Source organism: Schistosoma haematobium, chromosome 1, assembly GCF_000699445.3.
Source record: "Schistosoma haematobium chromosome 1, whole genome shotgun sequence".
Lineage (NCBI taxonomy): Eukaryota > Metazoa > Platyhelminthes > Trematoda > Strigeidida > Schistosomatidae > Schistosoma > Schistosoma haematobium.
The window spans coordinates 84,738,942-84,766,818 of NC_067196.1; the positions used below are offsets into that span (position 1 = coordinate 84,738,942).

Sequence of the window (27,877 nt, forward strand, 5' to 3'; positions counted from 1 at the left end):
TACATTAAGTTTGGCCAATAGTATATATCCCCGCCGAGCGAATAAGAGATGTTTAATTATCAATCAATTAGTCACTGATTGACATCTAAAACGGGGTATGGTTTGGGTCACTCTAAGAAATCATGTATATATACCCAATGTTCATTTCATGTGAAACTGTCAAGTTCGCTGTTTGGTTAGGAAAAAAACATATCATTTGTTTTTAACCTCTTCTACCATCGGTTTCTTAGCCTTCATTATCACATTTATTGAACTATTTTATATTATCACCATTTAGAGGTTGCGTTAATTGTATTTTCTTTTGATTCTGTGAGATAGTCCTTTTTATCAAAGCATTGGAGATTCTCCAAAGGCTTTTCAGAAACCTTTTTTATTTCTTTTTGAGATCCTCTATATTTAAAGTGTCGTCGTATAATAGTTGTCGGGTTTAAAATAATCATAACAAACGTTTCCTCGCGTTGGTATTATATCGTGGTCGTTTCCTGCCAAGAAGCAATATTTGGACTAACTGTCACATTTTTCTCTTAGTTGTGGAATTGGGGTTTTGTGAAAATTATTGAATTTTATAGTTTATATTGCTGATCGACTGTAGCCAGACAACCATTAAAAACCAAAAAGCGACCTTAACGGTAGTCATTATAGTAGCTCTACTTACCTCTTCTCTAACAATCTGTTGTTGCTAAATGGTTCCAATTTTAACTGAAATTCGCCTACTTTAATAACTATCGGTCAAGTAACTCATTACTGAACTATGGGTTTATTTACCTGGCTTTGAGTTACATGTTTTCTTCTGTGAGGGCTCGTTATTCTACGGGGTTACAAAAACGAACGTAAATGGGCCAATGTTAGGATCTATAACCTATTTCGTTTGAAAGCCAAGTGTTTTTAATCATTCGGCTACCACTTCGCTATCAACACAGGCTGATTGAGTCGCTTTTGGTTACTGTGGTTTGATTAAATGAGTTGAGCATAAATTGATTAACTTGAATGTTGAACAAACTAAATTTTTATGTCCACTTTCGGAGTAGATTTGCTTACCATCAATTTTGGATCGTAACAGAATTTGAAATACTGAATAATTCCTTTTACATGCGTCTGTTCACACTTAAAACAAAATAGCATAGGACTGATCTAAAAACTATTTTGGCTGATTTTGGTTGGAAATAGTTTTCGTTGATTCAGTCATACACATTTATAGTAATACTATTATTATTATTATTATTATTATTATTATTATTATTATTATTACTAATAATAATAATAATAATAACAGTAATAATGTAATAATGTAAACATAAAGTTTTTGTTTTGATGGTAAATACCTTATACACGATAACATAGACACTGTATTTATATTTAGTAGTAATAATGTATGCATCTTGAAATGCTAGTTGTTAAACAACTTCTTTTCTCCATATTATTATCAGAAGTGTATTACACTTGCTTAACCACTACGTACCTCGATGAGCGATGTTCTACTGTTATAGAAGTAAGTTGAAATAAAGCTGGAGGCGGTTGAATCAGGACTTGGAAGCAGTCTGAAGTCATTGACTGTTCGTAGAAGCAGACTATCAGGTCGGGGTTCGTGTGGTTGGATACGTTGGATGGCATGGCTCAGAATCATTCACAACGGCTCAGTTGCATTTACTCCTTTTTTCCTAGATCTTCAGTCTCACTCTTCTATTATTTATGCGTTCTCATGATGTCTTTTCTTACCGTATTCTTAATGTTTAGTCTTTCACATTTTCATCGCTGTTATGTTATTTCAACTTTTTTACTATTCATCTTGTTAATTTCATTTGATTTCTCTAAAGTTATCTGGCAACTTTGTCCAACGCACATTTGTGTCAGAATCTATAACTGACTAATATCAAATGTCGTAAGCACTTCAATAGTTATTTGTAATTTCACTCATTTATTGAACCCGTTGCTGCATTACTTAAAACAAACCTCATTCAATCGGAGGTAAGTTATTAGGAATAGCATGTCATCCATGTTAACCAACGTGGGTTATGATAAACGCTTAGTGGGAAGATATAAATTTAACATAATAGCAACGGTTTGGTAAGAGGCATATAAGTTTATTCTAATTTCTATATGAATGATGCAACCAAACTACTGCATCATCACATCAGTTTGCTATTTATTGAACTAATTGTAATAACATATTTATGTAAATATATACATTTAGAAATATGTATTTAAATAGTCAAAATCCATTGTTGTGTCACTATTCTCTAGTACAAAATGGACGTTTTCCCACGAAACCATTCTTATTTCGTCATTTCTTTCACTCTTCATCCTGTACACTGTGTACTTCAGTTTAGTTTTATAGTTTATAAATGTTAATTGATTTTAGATACCATCGATGTAAGTTGTTTAAATCCTTCTTTTTTCAAATTGTATTAAGGTACGTGTTGGGGTCTAAGTTATTTTACTACAGAATAACCAGTGTTATATTCTAATATTCTTCGTTTGTCCATATCTGTAAAAATGAATATCTTTGAATTTTCTTCAAATTAATTCTTTATTAGTGAGAATCATCCAGATGGAATCTGGTTAGAGGCAGAAACCTATGATGCTTTGCTCAAAACGATAGAAAGGGATTGTCTCGTAAGTTATTAAATGTTTTCCACTAAATTTAAAAAAAATTAATTTCTAGGAAGTTTTCTGGATTTCATATTCTGTATTAGTTGTACTGGTTACATATTATTCCTCACCATTTTTTATTTGTATCCTCCCAATCAGTGCCATCCTAATAACTAATAATAATAATAATAATAATAATAATAATAATAATAATAATCTGGAGCATCGTAGTGAATTGAAATCTTAATTCTAAGCATCTTCAGGTGTTATGCATGACATCTAAATGTAATTAGTATTGTTTTGTATTCTCTGACGTGAATAATTAAATCATAAATCTTTTATTGTAATTCTATACAACATCACCGCAAACCTGAGGTACAAGTGAAGCTTTTGAATCCCTCCAAATATGAGTGACAGCTCGTCCTGTCAACCTTGATTTTGACTGGTTATTGTCGACCTTTAACGTGTCAGTCAGCTACAACGTAGGACCAGGCACAACCATGCATCGACCAAGTTGCCACACCTCATTAACACAACATGATGAACACCGGATTCATAAAAGTTGCTAATTCAGAGGTGGTAATATACAAAAGAAAGATTGCAATAAGGATATAGTACAGGAAGAAAGAATTAGTTCGTAGAAAGAAAGATGTGAAATAATTTTAATCTCATGGTTTAAGGGACGACAAAGAGTGTATACACCGACCCCATTGTGATCGGTTCTGAGCCATGTCACCCAGAGTCTCCAACCATTGATAACGATGGTCACACGGACCCCAACCAAGTAGTCTGCATCTACCAATATGGCTCAGGCTAGAATAGAGTGACTCCAAACACTGATGCCAAGTTTTGGTTTGGCCGCCCCTAACTCTCTTCCAATCATCTCCAACACCGGTTAGCATTGCACGTTGTGGTAATCGGTGTTCAGGCATACATAACACGTGGCTCAACCACCTTAATCGATGTAGATTTACAACCTCATTGACTGGTTTACCTTCATTCCCTAATGCATTACGTCTAACCTCACTATTACTTAGCAGATGAATCCAAAAGTTGCGAGCAATATTCCTAAGACATCTGTGATCAAATACCAGTAGCTTATGAGTATCTTCTACTCTTAATGGCCACGTTTCGCAGCCGTAAAGTAGAACAGAACAAACTGCTGCACAGTATACTCATCCCTTAATTGATAGACGGATATCTCGCCTTCGCTATAGGTGACTTGTGTTGGCAAAAGCCAAACGATCTTTTCGAATGCATGCAGAGATTTCTTCAGACACCAACCCATTAGGGTTGATCAGACTTCCAAGATAAGTGAAGTTGTCGACGCGTTCGACTACTTCACACCCTATCCTTTAGTTCAGGTGTTGACGCGGACCAGTCCTGAAGCAACAATCTGCATTTAGAGGAGGAGAAGCGCAGCCCAACCATTCTGACATTGTTGCTCAGTGCTATCAAAATACACTGCATTTTATCAGCGTTTTCACCAAACAGGACTATGTCATCTTAGTATTATATAAAAGGTGATCGATAATGTCTTCAAGTACCAAAATAAATTACATAATGGACCAAACAGATTACATATAGAAGACTATTATAAACGTGAAGAATATGAAGAACGTGTTGATAAATTCTTTGAAACTATCGCATATAAGTAGGAAGTTGTTTAACAATCTGGTGACTTGTTTGAAAAGAAATTCTTTAAGATATTCTGAAGAAGAGAGATGAATATGAAGAACATAAGAAATAAATGTTTCAATAATAGCTAATTAATAACTTTGAAAATATGAAGAAGGGATAATAAAACTAGATAAATGAATGTGGAAGATAGATCAGAGTAACATAAAAAACTGGACGTGTTACTCCTTTATACAGAGATTGGCCTGAAATCTGTGGATTGCTAGACCTCTACTGTACATAAGTTCCTGATTTGTAGACGGTTTGAACCACTTCGTTTGAATTCATTTGAAAGATGATTTAGGTAGAATGACGTGATCAGTGTTTACAAGATCTTCAAGATTTTAATAACAGACTAACTTCAGTATTCCTTTAGAGAACCAAGCAGAGTAATGATAGAAAATGTGTTTCAAGAGTAAATGAACTTGTGTATGTACACTGATGTGGTCTGAAGCGGAAGCTTAAACTTCATACATTCGAGAATTAAAGGATGACTGTAGAAGATAATGCAGTCTCATGCAGTATAAAATGTTTTCTTCAAAGATGTTGAGAGTAAATTGTTCAAGATTTCTGTCACTAAATCCCCCTTTAAAATGAATGTTCATATAAAAGATTTTGTTTTGAGCTGCAGACATTTCACCAATTTCGTTTTAAGGTTTCTGTCGATGAATTTAACTGGATATCTATTATTGATTAATATGTCTTATTTTATCTATTTCAATGTTTAATATGTTATAGGTGTAAATTCTTTCACCCACAGCAGATAGAGATTGAAAGAAGTCTCTCTTGACGCTCAGTGGGACAGAGGTTTGAAAATGCACATACCGATTGTCTTAGGTTGGGTTTCTGCATATTGATTTATGCAGCGAACTATCCAGTGTTCGTTTTAACAGGATACCGAAGAAATGGAGTACAGAGTTTAAATATGATTTTGTTGTAAGCTTGATTGGTTGGTGGCAGATGTTGAACTCATGCAAGATGTCGTTGAGTTCGATATTTTCTCCACAAATCTTTATAGAGTGGTAGTTTAATGATCACATCATCCAATTTTCAACTAAAGGTTCCTTTGCTTTGAACCGTTGGATGTCGGTTCAATTGTGTAGAGGTTAAGCGTTTTCGCACGAGACAGAAGGTCCTGGATTTGAACCCCATGTGCTGAATCATGGATACGCGTTGCTGAAGTGTTCCATGCTAGGACAAAACGGCCGTTCAATACTTCCAGGTTTTCAATGGTGGTCTAACATTGATCGGTTCACGATTCCAATAAGAAAATTTTATTTACACTATTTCATCATAGCAGTACAAAATTTTAGGACAAATGAAATCAGTTAGTCATTCACGTTTTGTGGGTTTTTTCTCAGATTGATTTTTTACTCCGTAAATCTTGACCGATCTCAAGAATCAGTTCATAACAATTTTTTATAGAATTGAACTCATATAAATGTCCTTATCACGAGTTCTTTTTATTTTCGAATGAGTTCATCTCTTTAACGAATTATCGTATCTTCTTTCTCTCTTCCAATTGAAGGTACTCAAGTCTTTTAGAATTATGGACTACTCCCTTCTATTAGGTATACACAATTTGGATCAAGCTAAACGTGAACGAGTAAGTGAGATACTTTTTTGTTTTTTTTACTGTATTATTCCCTGGTTTACTGAATTTTACTTCTACTAACCACCTATTTCTAATTTTCTTGTGTTCATTTATAAAACTCAGTAACATCGCTAAGTTTGTATATTATCCCATGTATATGATAGTTATTATTCTGTAGTGCGAATTTATCCACGGTTCCAAATGTTCATTTTTCACTGTTTAAAACTTCTAAAAATAAACTACCGGATGCGAGTTCAGTGGTGTAAACACTGAGTTCTCACTGCAGTGAGCATGGATGTGCACTCATGAGGAGTGTTTCCATACCATGACGAAATATCTATCCATTGCCACTTGGCTCTCAATAGTTGTTTGGTTTAGATAAATCCTTGATTTTAATATTGAGAGATCACAAATATGATCAAAAGATTTCAGTGTAGTAAATCGATTGAGCCCAAGTTTAGAAATTAAGATGCTAAGCTAGTTTGACTTGTATTTGAGACAGAATTATGTCTCGAAATAGTGATACTATGTAAGCAACCAGAATTCATAGTTGAAAATTTCAAATGAACCCATTTGGTCTTTATTATGTTACGCAGTCGTCTGACTCTGACTTGGACTTAACCTGCTGATAGAATAAAAAAATACTGAATCTAATAGTAGGCTTTATTGGCTAACTGAATGGAAATATGTGCACAATCTCATTTTTAAATATGGATGTATGTTTCTCAGATAATTCGACTGAATTTCAACCAATAGAGTATACCTGTATCCCTCGAAAGCTGAGCGAAATACCGACCAATATCGAGCTCCTATCATTCGACCTTGAACTGGCATGTAATATGTCTGATTAGCCCAGAGTATTATTTTCTGTCTCCATATATTTATTTTACTAGGTATCCAATCCTATCTTTTTCAATTTTGTCTATTATACTTTTTACTGTCTTTTTGCGGAAATATCTGTAATTTTGTGATTCAACTAATGACTTACACATCATATTTGCACAAACCATCCTAATATATTCCTATTAGTACACTATGAACAGCTTGATATATTATCACATACATTTCGTTTAATCAACACGCAGATATCACAATTATTGAGTTGTATTGTAACCTTTTCATAATCGAAACAATTCCATGTGAATTGACTATTTACTTATTTAGATTAAAATTTCTATCTCTTTAACATGAATTCAACAAATCAGCTGTTGATAATAAAATCTTCCGACAATTTGTAAATTTTTATCAAATTCTCTAACATGTGATACACCGGGTACCATTAAAATTTAGAATGGGGTTATTTCTATGTTGTTTTTTTCTCCTCATCTATATGTATATATGCATCAAATAACCAACCAACGTGTAGAATTATTTTACAGTAATATTTGTATGTGCATACTATTCACATTATTTGCATTTGTTGTAGAAAATAGGTCCCTTCATGTAATAAATTACAGTTCAATACATACTTCTTTTTTGTTAGTTTTCAAATATTAATTATTTGTTTCAATCAATTTGGTCGGTTTACGCCGTCTAAAGTCTGTGTTTATTTTACTAACCTCATTTTGGTTTTCACTACTTTTTTTCTTCCTCTTTTCTTGTTGCTGTTATCATGCCAAGATTTATTATTGTCTTTCTCTGATTGGTGCTTAGTTCTATTTTTATTGATCTAGTTAGATCAAATAGATTGATAGAGGGATGTGATGAAAAATGAAATTAATTTTTACGTTACTCCTCAGTTGCTATAAAATAATAGTAAAGCATTTTTATCAATTAATACAAAAATGCTTTAACTCTCTTCTAAGTACATTTTAGTGTATAGTGAAAGGGGGGAGTGGGCTAACATGTAATTTTACTCATTATTTTTCTCGTCCTTTATAAAAAGGTAAGTTTTAGGACACCGATAATTTTACCTTTTCTCAGTTGGTAATGATATTGTGGAAGTACTAGTGGTCTATTGTACACTTGATATGGAGGATATTCGTAGGTTACTGGTATTCAAGCAATGCCTGGGTTAGAAATAGGGTACTAGGTAAGGATGGTAAATCGATTGATGAGGTAGTAAATGCTCATCACCGCCTACATTGACGGGCAGTTTTCTGTTGTAGGAGTAGGCTTGTTGGGGACGTTAGATCCCCAGAACTCACTTGGGAAAGGACCTAGTTTTGTAATTTTAGAAAATTTGAATTTTGTTTTTGCGCCAAAAGCGCTCTTGTCACCTTCATGTCGTATTTCCCACTGGGAAATATCTTAAATGCTATTGGTCCGTTGCGTCTTTTAGTATGCTATTTGGTAACTCTCCCCAAGGACGGTTTTGTATTGTATATATACGTTTTGAATTGTGTTGTTATCGCTCGTTTCTGGCTGTTTGGAGAATATACTTCTCCATTCCGAGCTTGGACTTCTTCCTTTTGTTGGCGCGGCTGGGACGCATTAAATAGCTAGCTTACTGGTCTTTGGTCATCGAGTCTTTGTTCTCGTTCGCAGATTAAGTGAACTCGTGATAGCTTCAACCATAGAAAGGCTAGAATAAAGCTAGGAGCGGCCAAACTAAGACATAGCATCAGTCCATGAAATTATTGTAAATTGGACTTAGGCATATTAGTTGGTATGGACCACCTGGGGTCCACGTGATCAACGTAACCAATGGTTAGAGACTTGACATGGTTCAAAATCGTTTGCAATGATGCACATGCATCCATTCTTTTCTTCACCCTCTTTCTGAGATTCTGAATTCCGCTTAACTTTTTTTATTTCACTAATTCATCTTTTCTTGAATCGTATCTTTTATGCCTAATCTTTTCTATTACTACTAACATTATTACTACCTCAAGTATTCTGAGATTTGGCTTAACAATTTCATCTCTCTGTGCTAACGGTGTATGCCAACTTGAACCGATGCACATAAGTGTCAGGTTCTACGTTGTAACTAATTGACCGTTTGGTGATAGACACAACGCTGATTATTGGATAGTTTTGATATTTCAGATTAATTATTTTCACTTGGTTAATTCCTTCGGAAGTAAAATATTATTTCGTACATCCTGATCTGTTGTTAAATTTAATCAAAGCAAGGAGGACAAGATTTGTAGAATAACACGAATTCATTGTATTTCAAGGCTTCGCATTAGCTAAAACAGCCTAAATTTATATTTGTAATATTGTTCTAAAAAGTTTTACTATAATCAATGAAGTTTAATTTGAAACCTGAGAAACAACTAGAGAAAATAACATATTTGACGTCATAATTAAGATCGATCAATGTCTCTAGCTAGATGTAACCCCATCCAATTGTTAATGTTCACACTGAGATTGGAATCCTGTACCATTTCGTGTTATTTACAGAGGTGTATGGCTCTTACAGTTCGCCTATTTTTAGATATTCATCCAATCCTGTAATTTTCACTATGAACTGACGTAAACCAGACAGTATTAAATTGCGATCATGGTTTGTCGGGAAAATTAACTGAAGCTAAAAATGTTGACCATTATTTCCCTATTCAATAGTCTAAAAATACCACAATGGCATCAAGATTTAAGAGCAACGCAGTTTATGATTAATTAACTGAGTTCAACGATATATATATGACTTCACACTAATGTTCGTCGAATTCAGTATTTTTCATTTTAGACGCTCAATGAGTTTATCCACTGAGCTACTGTTTGGAAATAGCTTATTATCATTACTCTTTCAACACTAAATTGTGATTACATGTTTATGTATAAATTCCTTCCAATTTTTTTTTTTTGCTTTCATATCATTTAGCTCGCTCAAAAACATGCATCTGAAAAACAATCTACTGTAAATGAACATGGTAGGTGTTTATTGCTTACTTTACTACATAAGGTCTAAATTAATTGAACAATTTATACATTATCCTATGTAATGAATAATGGTAGGTGATAATTATGTTGGCAAATGAATTCAAAATTTTCAGTGGAATGTTCCGCTCTACAGTAATATATGGACCTTATTTAAATTAATGAATATCCTGCTCCGGTTAAACACTTATTTTCTACCGTTTGAGCTGCATAAATTCAATGCTACTCACTGTATCTCGAAATGACTTTGTGGTTTGGTCACTGAATTATATCGCCTATAGCAATCGATGTCGCTAATTGAATTCATGTCCTCCCAGCTGTGATCATCATCATCATCTCTGTACGAATTATTTTAGATTTTTCAAAGACATTTCAGACTTAGAGGTTTATGTGATTTTTAATTTTTGGTTCTCAGCAACGAGACTCACCAGTTTATCAGCGGTGTTAACTTGCTGAAATAATTTGAATGCATTTGTAATATACATATTACGACTGAAAAATAACTACTTTAACTTCATGCATGGAGAGAGAAGGAAAACATTTATGTTCGATGAAGGTTTTTAAAAAAAATTGATTAAGGATCTGGTTTTGAATAATTAGTAACATTTTTGTCACCGGTTAATCAATAAGTAACTGAATGAACACAATCTACAAATATTGTAAGATTAAACCGACTTTTTGAGTTTTATACTTCTTAACATCTCGGTTTTAGTATGAGATAACTGAGATACAGGGATTGATAAGTCTTCTAATTGAGCGCTAGATTCGGTTTCTTAAGTTCTCTAGTAACCCCCAGGCTAAATCTACACAGCAACTTGAACGCGAGAGAAAAGGCGCGAAATAAGGAAGAAAACACTTAACTTCAAAGGTTCGTTTATGTACAGAAAATCTAGGGTTCTTATAGCATTTTAAATGGCCTCGGGCTTCCGGAAAATTCTGGAACGCTACTAAACATAGTAGTAGTATAGGTAATTATCCAATCAGAAACACGACGTGACTTTTCTTTTTGTAGAACTTTCTGGCAAAACTTCTGTTAAGTGCTGATTGGATAAGATGCTTCTCAGCGTTTTCAGAGCCTATTTTTGGATTTTTTTTTCGAGGAGTTTTCTTAAGTGCCCGGGAACGATAAAGGTTGGAAGGAGTTCAGTCTCTTGTCTTTCACTTGAATAGCTTTCGTACAATCGCGCGTTTGTGTCCTCCTTCGCAAAAGTTCAACTCACTGTTTTAACAAAGCTGGAGTGGGTTTTCATGTACTTAGCACATACGTTTATTACATAGTATTCAATTTGGCGTACCTACTTTAACCTAAGGATTGATGTATTGAATATTTTGATCAGTTCAATAATAATTCACACAAATTTAGTAGTATTGCATCTCTAGTAGATAAATAAATAAAAATAATACATGAATATAGTACCATACAATAGATTTCTTTGTTTATGTTCGATACATTTCTTAACATGTATTGACAATGCACTTGAGTTTCAAGTGGTTTAAACTATTTTGTGCATAAATACTGATGCAGTTTAATCTCAATATATGTACATATATATATTCTTTACTATAAACAGGTGATGAGTCGTCTGACTTATCTCCGAATTCAATCCCAAAAATTAAATCCAACGGATTAGTATCACATATTTCTAATAAGAGTAATGGAAATAACACTGATCGGTCTACTTCACCATCAAATGGTGTAGGTATTGGTGGACTTATAGGTGCTGTCAATGAGAGCAGTAATAAAACATCACCATCTTCTCCAAATGGTTCACAACTACCTACACGTCATGCTCATTTCACATCTGGTGTTGATGATGAAATAAAAACACCAAGTGATCATATTACTAACAATGATGAAGAGGATAAATCGGTGTTTCAACGCGGCGTACATAAATCACATTCACAAAAACGTGTTGTTGCTTATTGTACTGCTATGGAATCCATTAAAGCAAGCTCAGAACCGGTTGAATTGGAATCAGAAGAACGTGAACTTATTCCGTATGTTTGACTATCAATTTTTGATTTTACTCTTTTTGCTTTGCTTTTTTGGCTCCCCATTAGAGGGAAATGAAATGTGGAGATTATTTCAAAAGGTATCGTTTGCCAACAAATGTAGTCTAGTGTTTCTTACTTTAAAAATAATAGATGTGTGTTTCAAACAGTTCCTGTAATTTACAGTAAGTGTTTCCTTTGGATATTTTTCGATTAAAAACTCGTGGTTTTTAATAGTTTTGGTTTCTGGCAATAAGATAGAGCATTACTCTCATCGACTTACTTATACTTGTAACCCCTCGCGGAGCATAGACCTTTCGACCAAGTTTCTCCAACTATGTCCTGGTCTCTCCTTTCCAGTTGTTCTGAATCACTATTCATTCTTTCTATACTCTCCTCCAATTTCCGACGTAATGTGTTCTTGGATCTTCATCTTTTCCTTTTTCCTACAAGATTCCAAGCTAGGGGTTTCCTCGTGATGCAGTTTGATGATTTTCGTAATATATGTCCAGTCCACCTCCAGCGTCTGTACCCAAATTCCTCTTCAACTGGAAGTTGGTTTGTTCTCTACCACAGGAAGTTGCTGCTGATGATATCTTGCAAACGAATCTGAAGTATCTTGTATAGACAACTGTTCCCACTGAAGTACCTATATTTTTCTGATGATGGTTATAGTAGTTCTCAGTTTCAACTCCGCCAAGTAAGACTATATTGACGTTCGTACTGAAGATTCTGACTTGTATGTTGACTTACAGTTGTTTTGAGTTCCATATGCTCGTCAATTGTAGGAACCCTGCTCTTATTTTCCTTACACTGGCACCATCTTGTACTTAATCACGGTTTTTTTCACAACATATACTAGCCACTGACATTGAAGACGTGGCTGGTTGTTTACTCCATTTTATTGCTACTACTCATAAGTAATCAAATCATGCAGATCGATATATTTTCAGCTCTCATTTTGGTTGCATTAGCTATTAGTCATTATCATAACACTTTTCTTTATTACCAGTTCCCTATGAAAAAAATGTTGGATATTGTAGAAATCATTGTGTGTGTTTAATTGAATTGTGTAAATCTGCGTACATAATTTATATTCAACTGTTTTCACTCAGTATTGCAATTAGTCATTAAACTACTATTAATAACGTCAATAGGTTGTCTATCACAAGTTAATCTCTATTGTGAGATCAATGGAAGCCAAGAAGCACTGAACAGCTATTTCTTTCCAGTATTGAACTCCTAAGTAATGAAAACCCACGACCTCCAAAGATCAAACCTAGGACCTTCGGATCTTATGGCGAACGCTTAACCCTTAGAGCACTGTGTTAGCATTCAGGGGTACAATTTCACTTTCAGTTACGATATAAATTGATGATGGTCTTATGTCAAACATAAGTTTTTCTTTTAACACGTTTGGATTCCAGCGCTCACAATTTTTTACTGGAATTTCTGGAATATCACTTATAAGCTGTTCATCATATTTAGTCAGTTAATAATATAAAGCGCCAAATCAAATTTACTTTTTTTTGAATTAATGATAAAAGTTACTTATATCAGTTTCCTTTTCGTAACAAATAAACACCGTTTTATGTATGTTTGTGTTTTCTACCGGTTTATACTTGCAAATTGTTTGATAATTGCGTAGCTTATTAGTTTTCTACAACACGCATAAATCGTATTGAAGACATCATCTCTCTCTTTCGTTTATTTTTAAACCTCATTCCTTGTCAACACAATCCATTCAATATTCGAAACTAGTCGATACACTAGTTGCCATCTATCATCTATCTGATTTTTCTTGTAACATGAAAAAGATCAATCCAAATCTTGTAGAAAAAGAAACACATTGAAGTTATACTTAAACAAATGTGTGCATTCTTCGTTACTCACGTATGTATGTATATGTTTCATTGAAAAAGTTAACATGAAACTGTTTTGCAATGATATTTCTCAGGTATCATCTTATTATCATTGTACATCTTTTATATTTTGACTAAAATTCTGTTAGATCTGGAGGTATTCCCGCACGTGATACTAACGGTGATCGATTGTTGTTGTATATTGGTGTTATTGATATTTTACAAAGTTATCGAATTTTAAAGAAAATGGAACATGGTTTCAAATCTTTGGTAGCTGATGGAGTAAGTACTATGAATTTTATATCTATTCTGGGTTGTATGCATTCTTCACTGTTGGTTTCACATTTGAATAATATCGTTAGGATAATCAGTTGTTATGTTTAGAAGAAAAACTTGATTTCTTAATAATTCCTGTTAGTATTTCTATTTTTAAATTTTCATTCAATTTGTTCATCTCTCATTACTGATTGTTAAAGCGTTTGTTTAAATTGAGAGATGATGGGGAATAGTTATAGCTCAGGACCAAGATGTTGAAATTTTGAAATCTCGGAGTCGGATGGTTTCGTTTTGAAGCTTTCTTTGTTCATTTCACTGTGCTAATGGATTATAGTAACTTAAACCGATGTATACACCGAATTCTACGTTGTATTCGACCTTCAACAGTTTGCTTGAATTGTTATGTTGATTCCAACTTTTTACAAAATTATGAGGTAGTAATCAACACTACCAATTGTATTTTTTGTGTTCGTACATTAGATTTCTTACGCTATCACATTAAACCACAGACAGATAAGGTGAATACACGGGTTTAACATCCTGACTATTCACAAGCCGTTATGCTTTGTACTTAATACTTTATTCGATAGACATTCAACTCGTGAATTCGGAGAATTAGGTTCTATTTTTTAGTTTAATAACGACATCAGATTTATCAAAAAGGTAGTACGATCGTGTTAGCTAACACATCATCTAAACGTTCATTGTATTATACAACAGAAGTAGATCAATCTTGATGGTTTGATTAAACTCCGATTCGATGATATATGATCAAAAACCTGCGTATAGAAAGCTAATTTCACTATGGAACTTTTCTTTCTTTCTCTGATTCTACTGTTGTATGTGATGTTTTTTCACCGATAAAGCGCTCATTTGTTCTTTAAATTTGCAGTAAAAGTCCATTTCATTAACTTCACTTCCTATGACATCGAGTGATACATACTTCTGGGATGGATTTAGAGAATTTATGCCAAGATTTCATCGAATACCAGTTCATTGGGACTAATTAGACCTCCACGATAATCAGCTTGTCAAAAGTGTACCAAGACCAGACTATAATTTATAGACGAACCGATCAGATTCATATTATCAGGTATTGGGTTTCGGCACGAGATTTGCTCATCCATTTGCCTAGATAACTTTTTGGCATTTTAGCTGATATCACTTTGTGATGAAGACCCCAAATGTAATTCCTAACATTAACTGCCAACTGTAAATCATAATCCTAATTTCTCATGCTAGTTTATAACCCTCATTTAGCCGTAGTATGTAGGTGTACATTCTCAAGGCCATTATCGTCCTTCAAAGGTCGTCCATAAATTATAGTCCCCCCTGTATCAGTTGTCTATATTTCCAGTTGGTCTGAACTATCTCTCTTATTTTCTCATTTTTATTGTTAAATTACTAGAAAACTATTTCTGTCACACATCCGTTATATTATGCTCAACGTTTTCAAGAGTTTATTGGTCGTACAGTTTTCAAACGTATACAGTCTCGTAAGTTCTTATGCGTAAATTGTTTTTTTTTTATTGAACAGTGCCTTATCAAATACATCTTTCTAATCTTATTTTGAAGTTGATATTATTATTTTTTAAGAAGGAAAGCTTTAGGTGAACAGTTTTTTTTTGTTCGGAAGTCGAACAGTTGAACTTTGTGTATTTGTCACAAAATTCCACTTATCAGTATTGTATAGGAGAACAAGTAAAGCATTTAACTACATAATGCAATTGTTAATCATTAAATCTTTCCGAATATGTTTATTTTGGGGCGCCGGACATTCGCTTTTTTCCTCTCAATTTGGTAAACAACACTCCCACCACAAGGAGGCAGTGAATAAGACTTCCCTGTTAGTGGCTGTATACGTGTGGCCATGTGAGAGCATTTGGAGAGGGAGAGCTGACTCTCCCCACCTTCAGCCCTTTAACTGTGTACATTTAAAGTTATTTGAATTTGATGAGTTGATTTTCAATTTTAAATGTTACACGAAATATCTTATGTTCTAATAATCAATCATGGTGATTATTTGATTATATTCAGTAAATGTTCTTTGGAAAACCTATGATCAATATATTTTTTTTACCGACACCTTCAGTTTATGTGTTTACAGGTGTACTGTACTTAAAAGCTAAAACAACTGTACCGTGCTCCTTGATTCTCAACTTTTATCTAACCATAAACAATCGATGAAGTAAATTACAAAAGTATTAACACACTTGACATAAAAAAAGAATTTCAGAGTTTTAAGGTATTTCTTTAACAAATAATTGTAATTATGTTTGTTTTGTTATATAAATATCAAGATATTCAAAAAATAAGACAACAGAACGTTTTTTTTAAAGATTAGAGAATAGTCAGATTCATTAAATTATAATCATAATTAGAAACATCACGCTATCTAGGTTAGTTACTGATTCTTGTTAAATACAAAATTCAGGTTCGTTGTAATTAACCAACATTGACTCTATCTACTACATATGTACATCAGTCCAATTTGCCACATCATATTAACACAATAAGATCAGATTATCAAAATGAATATCAAATTAATAGAACTATTTGCGATAGTATGAAAAATATTATGTACAAATAATATGATTCAAAGAGAATGATTTTCCTGTTCTTTTCATCATTTTATGTAATCAAATGGAATTACAATATTTATTACTCCCAAATGCCCTGGTACGGCTGAGAGTGGTGAGAGTTCGCTTCCCCTCTCGAAATGCTCTCACTTGGCTACGTGTATACAGCCTCTGCCAGGGAAGTCCTACTCACTGCCTTCTCGTGGCGGGTGTGTTTACGAAAATGAGAGGACGAAAAGCGAATGTCTGGCGCTTTAACCAGCTTCCAAAGCAATGGTGCACATGGGCTCCAGTATCCTGCGGGAACAAATGGCGTATGAGCCAATCGTTGGTCACCGGCTTCCATGAGACTACATCTCCTGATGATGCTCCACTGCCTTGTGGATCATACCTTCGGGCCGAAGGTTCGGGGTGTGGCCCCCCTAGGAAAACCTCCTGCTTCGGTCTGGGCACCCAGGCAGTATCACAGCCCTCACACATATCGAATGAGATTTGTGTGGCGCATATGTATTTGGTCCCTCCTTGTACCGATGTTTATGTGTTAAAATAAATAAAGAAAAAATACCAATATTTATTGATTATTTGAAGTAGATTTTCCATATAAAACTTACTACCTGTGTTTAACTGGTAGTTCAAAATCAAACTACAAAATTTACAAAAGATTTCCTGATCAAAGTAATTTTTTATTTGTCATCATAAGAACACTCTGTGTGTCGTTGTGGTCTACATCCAGACAGTACTTATTATTTGATTTAGTTCTGTTTTCTATTGGGTAAACAATTCAAACAGTTTTCGTTACTTTAATATAGTTGGTTAGTTAGTGAATGTGTTCAAATCGGAAAAAAAGCCATTGTTGCCTTCAGTTAATTAAATGTTTGTCAATTATGCATCATCTAATATTGGTGTATACATAACCGTCAAACTTCTTTTGTCAATAAGCTCACTTTTATTATTGTACAGTCGTATATATATATATATATATATATATATATATATATATATATATATCACAAAATAGGTTTAGGTATATAGTTCTTCAACATCTTTAACTGGATTTTGTAAACGATGGCTTCGAAGCTGAATATACTATGATTTGTTGCGTTAAATGTCTTTTGGATTGACTTCTCCCAACGGTTTTTCAATAGATCACCAGTTACATTGTAGTGAACGAGAATTCAGCTGGGGGAAACCAATTTATCGTCTAATGCAAAGTTACACAGTGGTCCGGTAAAATATGAAAATCATTCGTTAAATACATCATTTGCATATCTTGATGTTATCCTTTTAAATACTCCATTATTCCTCTAATTCTATTGTTATTTTGATTCCTTTACTGTATCCTTTCTATTCTCTTGAATTTAATCTTCTGCTGCTAGGGATTCCGCTCCCGACTGCGGTTACATAGAACATGAGCTCATTGACTTTTTCTTGCTTTTTCATCATCAAAGTAGGGATAGTAATAGATAGTATTTTGATTTTACCTCGGAAACCTGTAAAATATCAATTTACAGGTTATTTTCATTGACATACTATTAAATCCCGTTATATATATATATATATATATATATATATATATATATATATATATTTCTGTTTTCTTTCATAGAACAAGGACGAGATTTCGAGACATTTACTAGTATTATTCACTACCTTCTTCGTGAAATTATTTATTCTTTCTGTCAATTTCATTTGTTTATTAGTTTTCTACTGCATAATGTGATAGATAGTTTATTTTTTATTTCTAGGTAAATATTATTTCGTTTAGTTGAACGTTTTCATCTAGCCGTATTCTTTTTTAGCTAGTCGATTCAGTTATCTTAATGGACATAGCAGATTTAACATCAAGTGCTTTTTAGTCTGTGTTGATATTGCATAAAACCCCGTAGTTTGGTATTCTTGATCCAAAAAAAGAGACTGTATAAAATTGACCGCTCTTGCATTTTTGACTCCTTGATGTTAGCATACTGAGGAGTCTATAAATTTCCAGCGGTTAAAATGTCGGTGTCTAACTGTTCAAGTACCAAGATGTATCAATATTTTCTTAAAATTATTGGTAGTTTATGTTTGCATTTATCGCTTCCGTCAAATATGTGACTTTTCTAAGTATACCTCTCTATATTATACTTTAGATATTGGTGTGTACAGCTTGAAGCTATTCTACGAAACATATTCATTTGTTTAAAATCAGTCAGTTTTACTCATCGTAGAACTGCGTACATATATGCATTGGTCCTAGTTGTCCTACCACATTAGCAGAGCGAAATAAAATTATCGAGACAAATCCTAGAGTTGTAAGGGTATTAATAGTATTGGTGATAGTAGGGAAAAATGGGTATATAAGATATAATTCGAGAAACAATGTGGATTCGTAGAATAAACAAGTTATGAGATAATTTGGAAACCTAAGATCTAAGGGAATACAAGGAGTGAGTTCAACCGTGTTATTGGGAATAATTTTGAGCCATATCAGCCTGTAACCATTGGTGACGATAATTACACGGACGAGATTACACTAACGAGATAGTCCGCACCTACCTACATGTTTCAGTCCAATTGTTAATGAATTCATGAACCACATTTTGGTTTGGATGCCTCTAGCTTTCAGCCTATTTTTACATCAGCCGTCATCGCTCGTCAGCTAAATATTGGATAGCCCTCACCGTAAGACTTGAAGGTCCTGAGTTTGACACTTTGTGGGGTCGTTTATGCTCACCTTCAATTCGCTCTATACTAGAACGAAACAGCTGTCCATTGCTTTCTAGTTTTTAATCGAGGTCATTCCGTAATGTAAACCATAAATCATATAGAAATTATTGGATGAAATCATACTGTATTTTCTTTTTTGAAATTTTACCCATATATATTAAACTACTAGAGAAAGTTATTTTAGTCGTATTTAAAGCATTAAGCAACAAAGATGAATTATTGTTTAAAGTACCATGTTGATTTAGATCAAGTAAATCTACCCAGAATCAGTTTCTCTCCTCCTGCAAAAATTGTATCTCTTAATCTAATATTAAGAACTGTATGGTTTTATCAAGGGTCAGTATAAAGTCAGTAAATAAATTTTGTTTGTCCACTTTAATTCACAATGTTACTTGGTTTCACAACTTTATAACAGATATGGGTCCAAATAGCTAATTGATTTACACAAGTTTATTCGCTATTTTTCTCAATGTATCACATATGTAACGTCCTTGATCTGTCTACCCAATAATATACAAACTTCTTCAACCTCGAGGCTAGAATTGCATGAGTCTGAACTTCAACTAACAGCCTTGGGTAGAGAGACGAAAACCATATCACCTGACCGGTTGACAAGCGATAGAGAAGACGACTCAACTAGAACAGTCATTCCGATTTAGATCAGTTTAAAAAGATATATAAATACACAGATGAATAACATGACCACAACGAAAAAGCAATTAGAAAAATACATTATGTCCAGAATGGAGATTAGGATAGAAAAATGGAGTACCAAACGTTACGTTTAAATCACAATAGCTTTGAAACAGAATAGGGTATGGCAATGAATAATACAGCAAACGAAAGCTTATGGCTTTTAGAATAAATTAAGGATTAAACTAAATGTTAGTACTTCACAAATAGTGAATTAAGTGAAATCATACATTTTTGATAATAAGAATAGATAGAAAAATATCCTTTCTATTTGTATAGGTTCGTGTAGATTGTTGAGTTTTGAATGACATAATGAGTTGTTCATTGTTATACCACCACTGAAAACGTGGAAGCATTGCTCAAGAGTCTCATTGGGGTGGAACGGCCGTTCAGTACCTCCAGGTTTTAAATGGTAGTCTACATTGATCGAAGAAAAATATCTCACTGTATTTTTCGATTCCTTGTTTGTGTTTGTACTGTAGCCAGATTATTTTAAAGGTGATATAACTAAATGAACTGGAAATCTTGTTTAGATTTAAGGATAAAAAGCTAAAGCAATTAGTACATTTGATAAATTTCGATCGTGTAATAAGAAGACGAAGATTATCAGAACTATGTGATGATATATTAGCGCAATATATTTCGAATAATCTGACCACACATTATATACTTGCTAAGGTCAACTAGACTAGAAATAAGTAATAGAAAACAAGGATAATGAAGAAATAATGTGAGAACAATTTGAAACCTCATCACTCTGGATAATAAGCTAATATTACCATGGTAGGTTTAAAGTGAGAAAGAACTGTTTCTAAATAGACGAAGGGGGTTTGGATTTTCTTCTGGCTAAGGCTTCCATAAACCTTAGTATACACCCTATGACACTTTTGCACAACGCTACAAAAGCCGAGTTAAGACCAATCTTACGACTTGTTTCAATTATGTTTTTGGCAATAGAGGATGATGGATGTTTATCTTCTACTCTTATTGGGTCATTTGATTCTATTTGTTTCTGAAACCATTTAGGTACATGTTCATACACCCTAATCTTGAGTTCATAATTACTTCTGTATATTCAGCTTGTGCCTTGACTTTTTCTGCTCTTGTTCGTCTGATGCTGATTATCATTTCCTTGTTCTTCCACTCTTGAATCTTGTCCAGCGTTTCGATAGAGATCCATCCCTTTCGATTATGCTAGTTGCGTTCCAACACCTGATATGCTGAAGTTAGTGCTTCAGTGACCCCTTTCCAGTTGTCCTCCATCGTAGTTTCTTCTTTAAGTAGATTCTGTAAGGTTGGGAACCTGTTAAAAGTTATCTTGAATTGGTTGAGTTTGCCAGTATCTCGAAGGATGTCTGTACTAAACCTTTGTACTGCTGTTTCCCTTGCTGTCCAGTGTCTTTTTAGCTTCAGTTTCATCTTTGCCACAGCCAGTTGGTGATCTGAATCTATATCATCTCTCTTTTTTTCCCACGCCTTCCATTGTCCTTATGAATTTTTTACCGATGCAAATATCATCTATCTGATTGTCCGTGGTGTGATCCGGTGAGATACATGTAGCTTTGTATACGCGTTTGTGTGGGAATATTGTACCGCCTATAACCACTTTGTTGAATGCGCATAAATTTGCAAATCTCTCAACATTTTCGTTTCTCTCCCCCAGTGAATGTTGTCGCATGATATCTTCATAACCGTTGTTATCCAACCTGACTTTGGCGTTTAGGTCTCCCATCAGGACAGCATCAGAGTAACTCCTTGAGTGTGTAGAGCATTTCGCTCTTCGTGACTGTAGTACAACAGCATCTCTCCCGTATTTAGCCTTTGCTGTCCAGGTCGGGTCCAATGGGTTTTACTGATTCCGAGTACTGTCAAGTTGTAATTACTCATTTCCGTTGCTATTTAACTAGTCTTCCCGGTCTCCAACATTATCCGGACGTTCCATGTACCTATAAAAATTGTTAGTGTTGTGGTTATTAGAAGCGGCCTCGGCCTCGTGACTTCCGAAGAATCTCGGTTTTCATTATGAGGTGTCATAATTCCTCCTTGAACTCGGAGCGCAGAGTTGAAATGGTTTAATTTGTTTAATCTGGTTGGCGTTTAGTTCGCATGGTTTTTTTCTACGGGATGGGCTTTCCGACAATATGTCCAACGCTCCTCCCTTGTGTGGGCCTGGGAGCATCAGTAACTCTAGGAGAGCTGAGTTTCACAAACGTTTTCTATCCCTAAATGAAATTAGGGTTTAAAATATAAATGATTGCGTTGTGTATATGCCTCTTCATTGTTTGTTTAACTTATGTATGATTCTTCCAGATCTAAGAAACGTTGTAATTATACAGTGTACTTAATTTCCATTGTTTCCAAGTTCTCTGTAACTGATCGTATTAAATTAAAATCCCTTCTATTGATTGGTTTTCTAATCAGGATCATTTTTAATTTCCTTATTATTGTTGTCTATTGCTTGTATATTCACTTTTTGTCTGATATAGGGTTTTGAATAAAATTGTATATCCTAAACCATTAAGTCATTTTCGTATTGTTATAAGCCTTCTATAATTATCCTATAAACAGAAAAATATCAAGCCAATCGGTGTCTTTAGTAAATTCCTTATAAATGTCCAAGTCAAGCCTGCTTTTTATTCAAAATGTGATGTGGTTTACAAGCTAATTAACATACCTAGTAATGTTAGATGTAGCAATTTGAGGCAATACTCATCTTAAGCTGTCTACTAATAACTGTTCTTGTTGAAAGTCCAAAAATGTCCTTTGAATGAGACTCTAGAAACCCAGCAGAAGTTTGTCTGTTTAATAGACATTTTGTTCTTTTTTCTAACTTAATATTAATAAGATGTGTGAATAAAATGTATCCTGCTGGTTTTCTGTCAAACATAAGATAAATTTGTGTTGTACAAAATTAACCTAGTGTCAACTTTATTTTCAATGGTATAAATCATTCCCTTGTTGTTAATGTTATGAACTGAAATTGATTGGTCTGTTGTTGAGGCATATACATCGTCAATTGATAGCTTCGATAATATTGTTATGTCACACGTTTTTTTTTAAAAAATTAAAGTTAGATTAGTGACCAACAGGTACGAGTTCGAAATAGAACAAAACAGATGTTTTGGATTCCACTGTTAACCATTATTCAACTTTACTTATTATAACGGTTGTTTTGCCTACAAAAACCATACTTTGTCAACTGTTGACACATAATCATCTGTTAGTTTATTCCTAGTTTGAAAGCACAGGATACTTTAATTACACTAGCGATTATTATTATCATTATTGTTATTATTATTATTATTATGTATTAGTCTGTACACTAAAATGCATGTATATTGTTTTTAAGTTGTTTTTTTTGTGTTGATTATGCACTGAAGTGGTTTCAAATTGTTTTATTCTATCAAACACTGTTTTTCCTCATCTCATTTTCTTCTTTGTATTTGCATGTAATGAGTATAGTGTTTGAATTCTTGTATTGTGTTTTCATATTTATTGTAATGAATTTTAGAGAAATCAGTTTGAGCAAAATATTAAAAACAATGTTTTATTTTCTTTAATTTAAAGTAAATATGTTCTCTTATTTAAGTAATAGTGTTCAATTACATTTATATTACATTATAGGTTATCAATAGACTCATACGGAATAAATTGTCTCATTAAAATTGTTGGGTTTTTTTTACTGTTATATTGAGTAGTATGAATTTGTACTCCATAGAATGCAAAGATTGCAGATTATCTTTTTTTTCTTTTTTTTGACGCTCATCAATTTATGACTTTGTGTCTGAAGTGAATCTCAAAGTTAATTTTTCAGTGAATTTATGAATGGATTATCTTATATAGTAATTATTATAAGACACAATTGTAATGTTTGTCTACTTCTTAATAATGAACAAATACTCAGTAATCTACTTACAAGTATTCATTTGCGAATATGAACTATTTGTTGTGTAAAAACATTAATGATCCTTCTACTAAATTGTCTATATGTCTTTAAGTAAGTAAGTAAAAAAACTTATTGAATTTGTTACCTCTACTAGTTGTATCAGTTGAACATTTGACAATTAAACATACTTCTCTCTAATCTTCTAGTATTATGCTGACTGCATAGGCTATGACACATCAAATTAACAGAACATTTGAAGATTAACAATAAAAAGATGCTGTTATATGGAAAATAATAATTCGATATTGAATAATTACAACTGAAATCATATTAGTCGAACTTGTACATTAAACTTGATATACAATAACCCTACATAACACTTAAGTATTATTACGTTTTTTTAAATACTTTTTGTACGTTTGGCCTTTTTGATTGATTGATTTCCTTTCTAGTTGATGAACCGAATGTTTTTGGACCGCATACATCACGATTCAGGCGATATGTTCATATGGGTGCGTATTTTTTTTCCTTTACCACACAACCAACATGCTTACCTTTTGACCTGGTGTCATCGTTTATGGATTTTATTATTATTTTTCCCCTCATTTATAATCTTCGTCTCCTAGTTTCTAATGACTAATAATAATCCTTTATTTCATAACAATATCATATATGTTTTGTTTGAATCTTGTGTTTCCCGTTATAAACCCGTATAAGGTGAAAATTTGATACCTGGAATGTTAGTTTTTCTGTACATACCTTGTAATATTGAAATATCTATAGCTTAACCTAAGTCGATTGTTGGTAAATAGTTCAGTCGTATCTATATATACTCATATTATATTTCGAATTCTTGTTTTCTTGTTATGTCAATCATCTTACCATGTGGTAAATCATTATTTGTTTGTCTGTTTTTCTTAACGTTGTTCACTATAGATCATCGATTGTTTTGTCTAAGTTTTACGTGTATTTGTTTCAATGTATATTTCCAGTCGTATGGGTACGCATGAGTGAATTGTTCACTTCAAAGCACTTGAAAAGAGCATTACATAATAACATGTATATACACACAACACACCGAAAATGAAACTTTCGCCGACTTAAATTAATAGTCATTAATAATCCTTTCAATTGATTGATTCCTGGTGTCACTTTGTCTAACTATTTTCTCTTCATCTTATAAATTGAAAAAATCTTGTTAATGTACAATTTGTTTGCAAAATTTTTATCACACAATTAGCTTTGTGTCTGTTGTCAATTGTAGGTGGTGTATCAGTAATGCTTAATAAAGCTAAATACTGACCTCCCTCCATGAATTTGTTGGTTAAATATGTTTTTGAAATTGTTGTAATATGAGCTTTTTTCCGTCATCGAAATTCGAATTCCTACAAGCTGATGAAGCAAATTTGTAGCTGAGGTCATACTAGTTTATGTAGTTAATAACAGCTTCTATAGACATTGGATTTGATTGGTTGTATGAACAATAATTCATAGTATAATATGTCTGCAGAGCGAACTGTTTTTAACTTAACATGTTATAATACCGTAGTTCTTTTATTTCTATCCTGTTAATCATGATGATTTCATATTGAAATTCAGTGGAAGCCTCACGACCAAGTCATCTAACCCAGAAAACACAACAGGTTTTTTTGTATCCTGAATAAAATTTGAGTTGTTTTTCGGCTCTTAAGACAATGCCATCTACCTGTGTTTCATCCAATCGTAACTGTCACGTTGATATGGTCGTCCGGTTTGTATATCATGAGGATTCGCTCGATTTACATTGACTGAAATATTTATTTATTTAGTTCCTGATATATCAGATAAGTTGGTTGAATATTATTAGAACTGAAAAGGGCAAATTCATGATCTGAGTACGAAACTGTACTCATCATCATATACATAAATGTACCATCTAATCTCTCATAACACTGAAAACCGACTTGTGTTTTATTTTTATATACAAGACAAAAAAATCAATATAACAATTACAAACACATTTTCATGGTTTCTTTATTGTCCATCTTCTTGTCCTCGCCTTCAATATCTTCATCTGAAGTTTTTAAAAAATATGGTTGTAACTAGTATTAACTAGATATCTTCCCCTCACTCTAATTTTTGCAAGCTAGTCAATATATATATTCAATCTTCTTTTGTGTTGTGTGTATTTTGTTTTACTCTCTTTCCAACGTGTTAGTTACTTATACATCCATATATACACGTATATTTATAACTTTATCTATATAACCAGGTTTGTGCATTTTTTTCTGTTTCGTTGCTCTTTATAGAGTTAGTTTATGAGAATACCAATTTTAAATTGTGTTTTGTTTCTTTTTACTACTACTACTACTACTACACCCACACTCATTCATACTAATGGTTAATAACATATATATAAGCATAATTCTTAGTGTAGCAATTCTATTAGGAAGCAAGATATATATATTTCATCATATTTATGTGTTATTATAATTAATTTCATGTTGGTATAGCTCAAGCAGCTGTTGGTAAGTGGATTTACTGATTATTTTTATGGTTGTTGTGTTATGGTTCTGTGTTTTTGTAATATTTATCCGTTGGTGTATTTTCATTTTAATCAACAATAAAAAAAAGCAGTTTATTGTAGATTTTCATATTGATCTTATGCATGACTTTTATCTAGCATTTCTCTTTTTTTGTTTATATCACTTCAAAATATCATAGAATTTTCTTATTTCCACTTGGTAATTTGGACAGTTTTGAGTATATACATGTATAGATGATAGTGTAAATAATGTTGAGAATGTTCATTAAACTCTCTCTCTCTCTCTCTCTCTCTCTCTCTCTATCTATCTATCTATCTATCTATCTATCTATCTATATATATATATATATATATATATATAGTCATTGCTACATCAGGCATTATTCAACGGAATTACTATAATTGATAGGGTGTGGATGTGTAATGATGAATACATTTACAAGTATAAACCATTGAATACCAACTCCAATGGTCTGAATGATTAAGCTCTCTCTACCAGACCTGGACACATGATTAGGTACTACAAACGGAATAATTGAACAATACTTCATAGTTCTCTATGATTACAAATCTTTTTTTCCATAATTATCATGTTTTAATCAATAAATCAGAATGTCTATTTCTGAGTGCATAAAATAATATCTTCACACATCTGTCTATATTGTTACCACCACAATAAAAGATTAATTTTACAACCATTGAAATTATTTGGTATCCATTTTTAACAACTTACTATTTAAGGTTAAGTAGTTTTATCTGCATTCCTTTTAATACGCAAAATATGTCAATGTTTATTTTTTCAATGAAAAGAATTGCTTTCTATGTGTTTATGTGTGTGAATTAGTTCTTGTTTAGTACTTGATTGGTGGTGGTAATAGTAATATTTGTCTTCATCCAAAGATTATTTAAATTTTTGTTTTTGAAGTGAAGTTTTTTTTGTTGTCAGTCTCCAGATAGAGTAGTAGGTGACATTTTCTCAAATCATTATCACTTTTAAAATTTCTCTCGGTGATTATTGATCTTACTAGGTCTTTTAGTTATTATTTTTTTCTATAATTTACGACTTCTAACTTAGAACACGCAGTTTGATTAGGACTGAGAAATACTGGACATACATGACATTAATCACTACTCAGTGGTGAATACATGTCATTCCTAAAGACGATAGTCACTTACGGTCTGGATAGCTCAGTGATAACGTCTGTGTGACATGGGAATATCAGCTACCTGAAGTTTATAGGTATACCTTGCTGACGAGTGCCAATTTGCACAAAACCTAGGTCATGCACAGTTTTCCTTTCGACTACCTCTAACTCCCAACATACATGTGTTTTATCTTAAAATGTGTAACCTTGTATCTAAACAGGTGGCTGACGACATTTTGCTATCTACATGTATTATCATCATATATTTTCCGTTTCATTATTAGTTTTTGAAGTATAATTATTTTTCATTATTTAATTGTTTACTTTGTGTTCTTCTGTACAATTGACCAAGAAAATCTAACACTATCACTTAGTTAAAATCTAAAATTTCATTCTTATAAATTCACTAAAAGTGTTCTTATAAAAATGCATTCAAAAGAGAATTAGAATAATTAACAAGAAGTTTCTCATCAGTGATTTACTCATTAAAGGTTTTTGAACCTAACTCCTTTCTAACATAGTTGTAATTTGA

General features: G+C 33.0%; 1 protein-coding gene across 1 annotated transcript in view; it reads left to right on the plus strand.

Moving 5' to 3' along the window:
* The window catches only part of PIP5K1A (Phosphatidylinositol 4-phosphate 5-kinase type-1 alpha), a gene marked incomplete at its 5' end in the record, with an annotated part of 50,793 nt that overhangs the window by 14,480 nt on the left and 8,436 nt on the right, over positions 1-27,877 (plus strand). Inside the window, 7 exons of the mRNA XM_012943498.3 lie at positions 2,535-2,613; positions 5,795-5,872; positions 9,627-9,675; positions 11,254-11,680; positions 13,686-13,818; positions 15,221-15,308; positions 24,129-24,188. Coding sequence (XP_012798952.2) covers positions 2,535-2,613; positions 5,795-5,872; positions 9,627-9,675; positions 11,254-11,680; positions 13,686-13,818; positions 15,221-15,308; positions 24,129-24,188 — 914 coding nt within the window. The remainder of the gene's footprint in view (positions 1-2,534; positions 2,614-5,794; positions 5,873-9,626; positions 9,676-11,253; positions 11,681-13,685; positions 13,819-15,220; positions 15,309-24,128; positions 24,189-27,877) is intronic.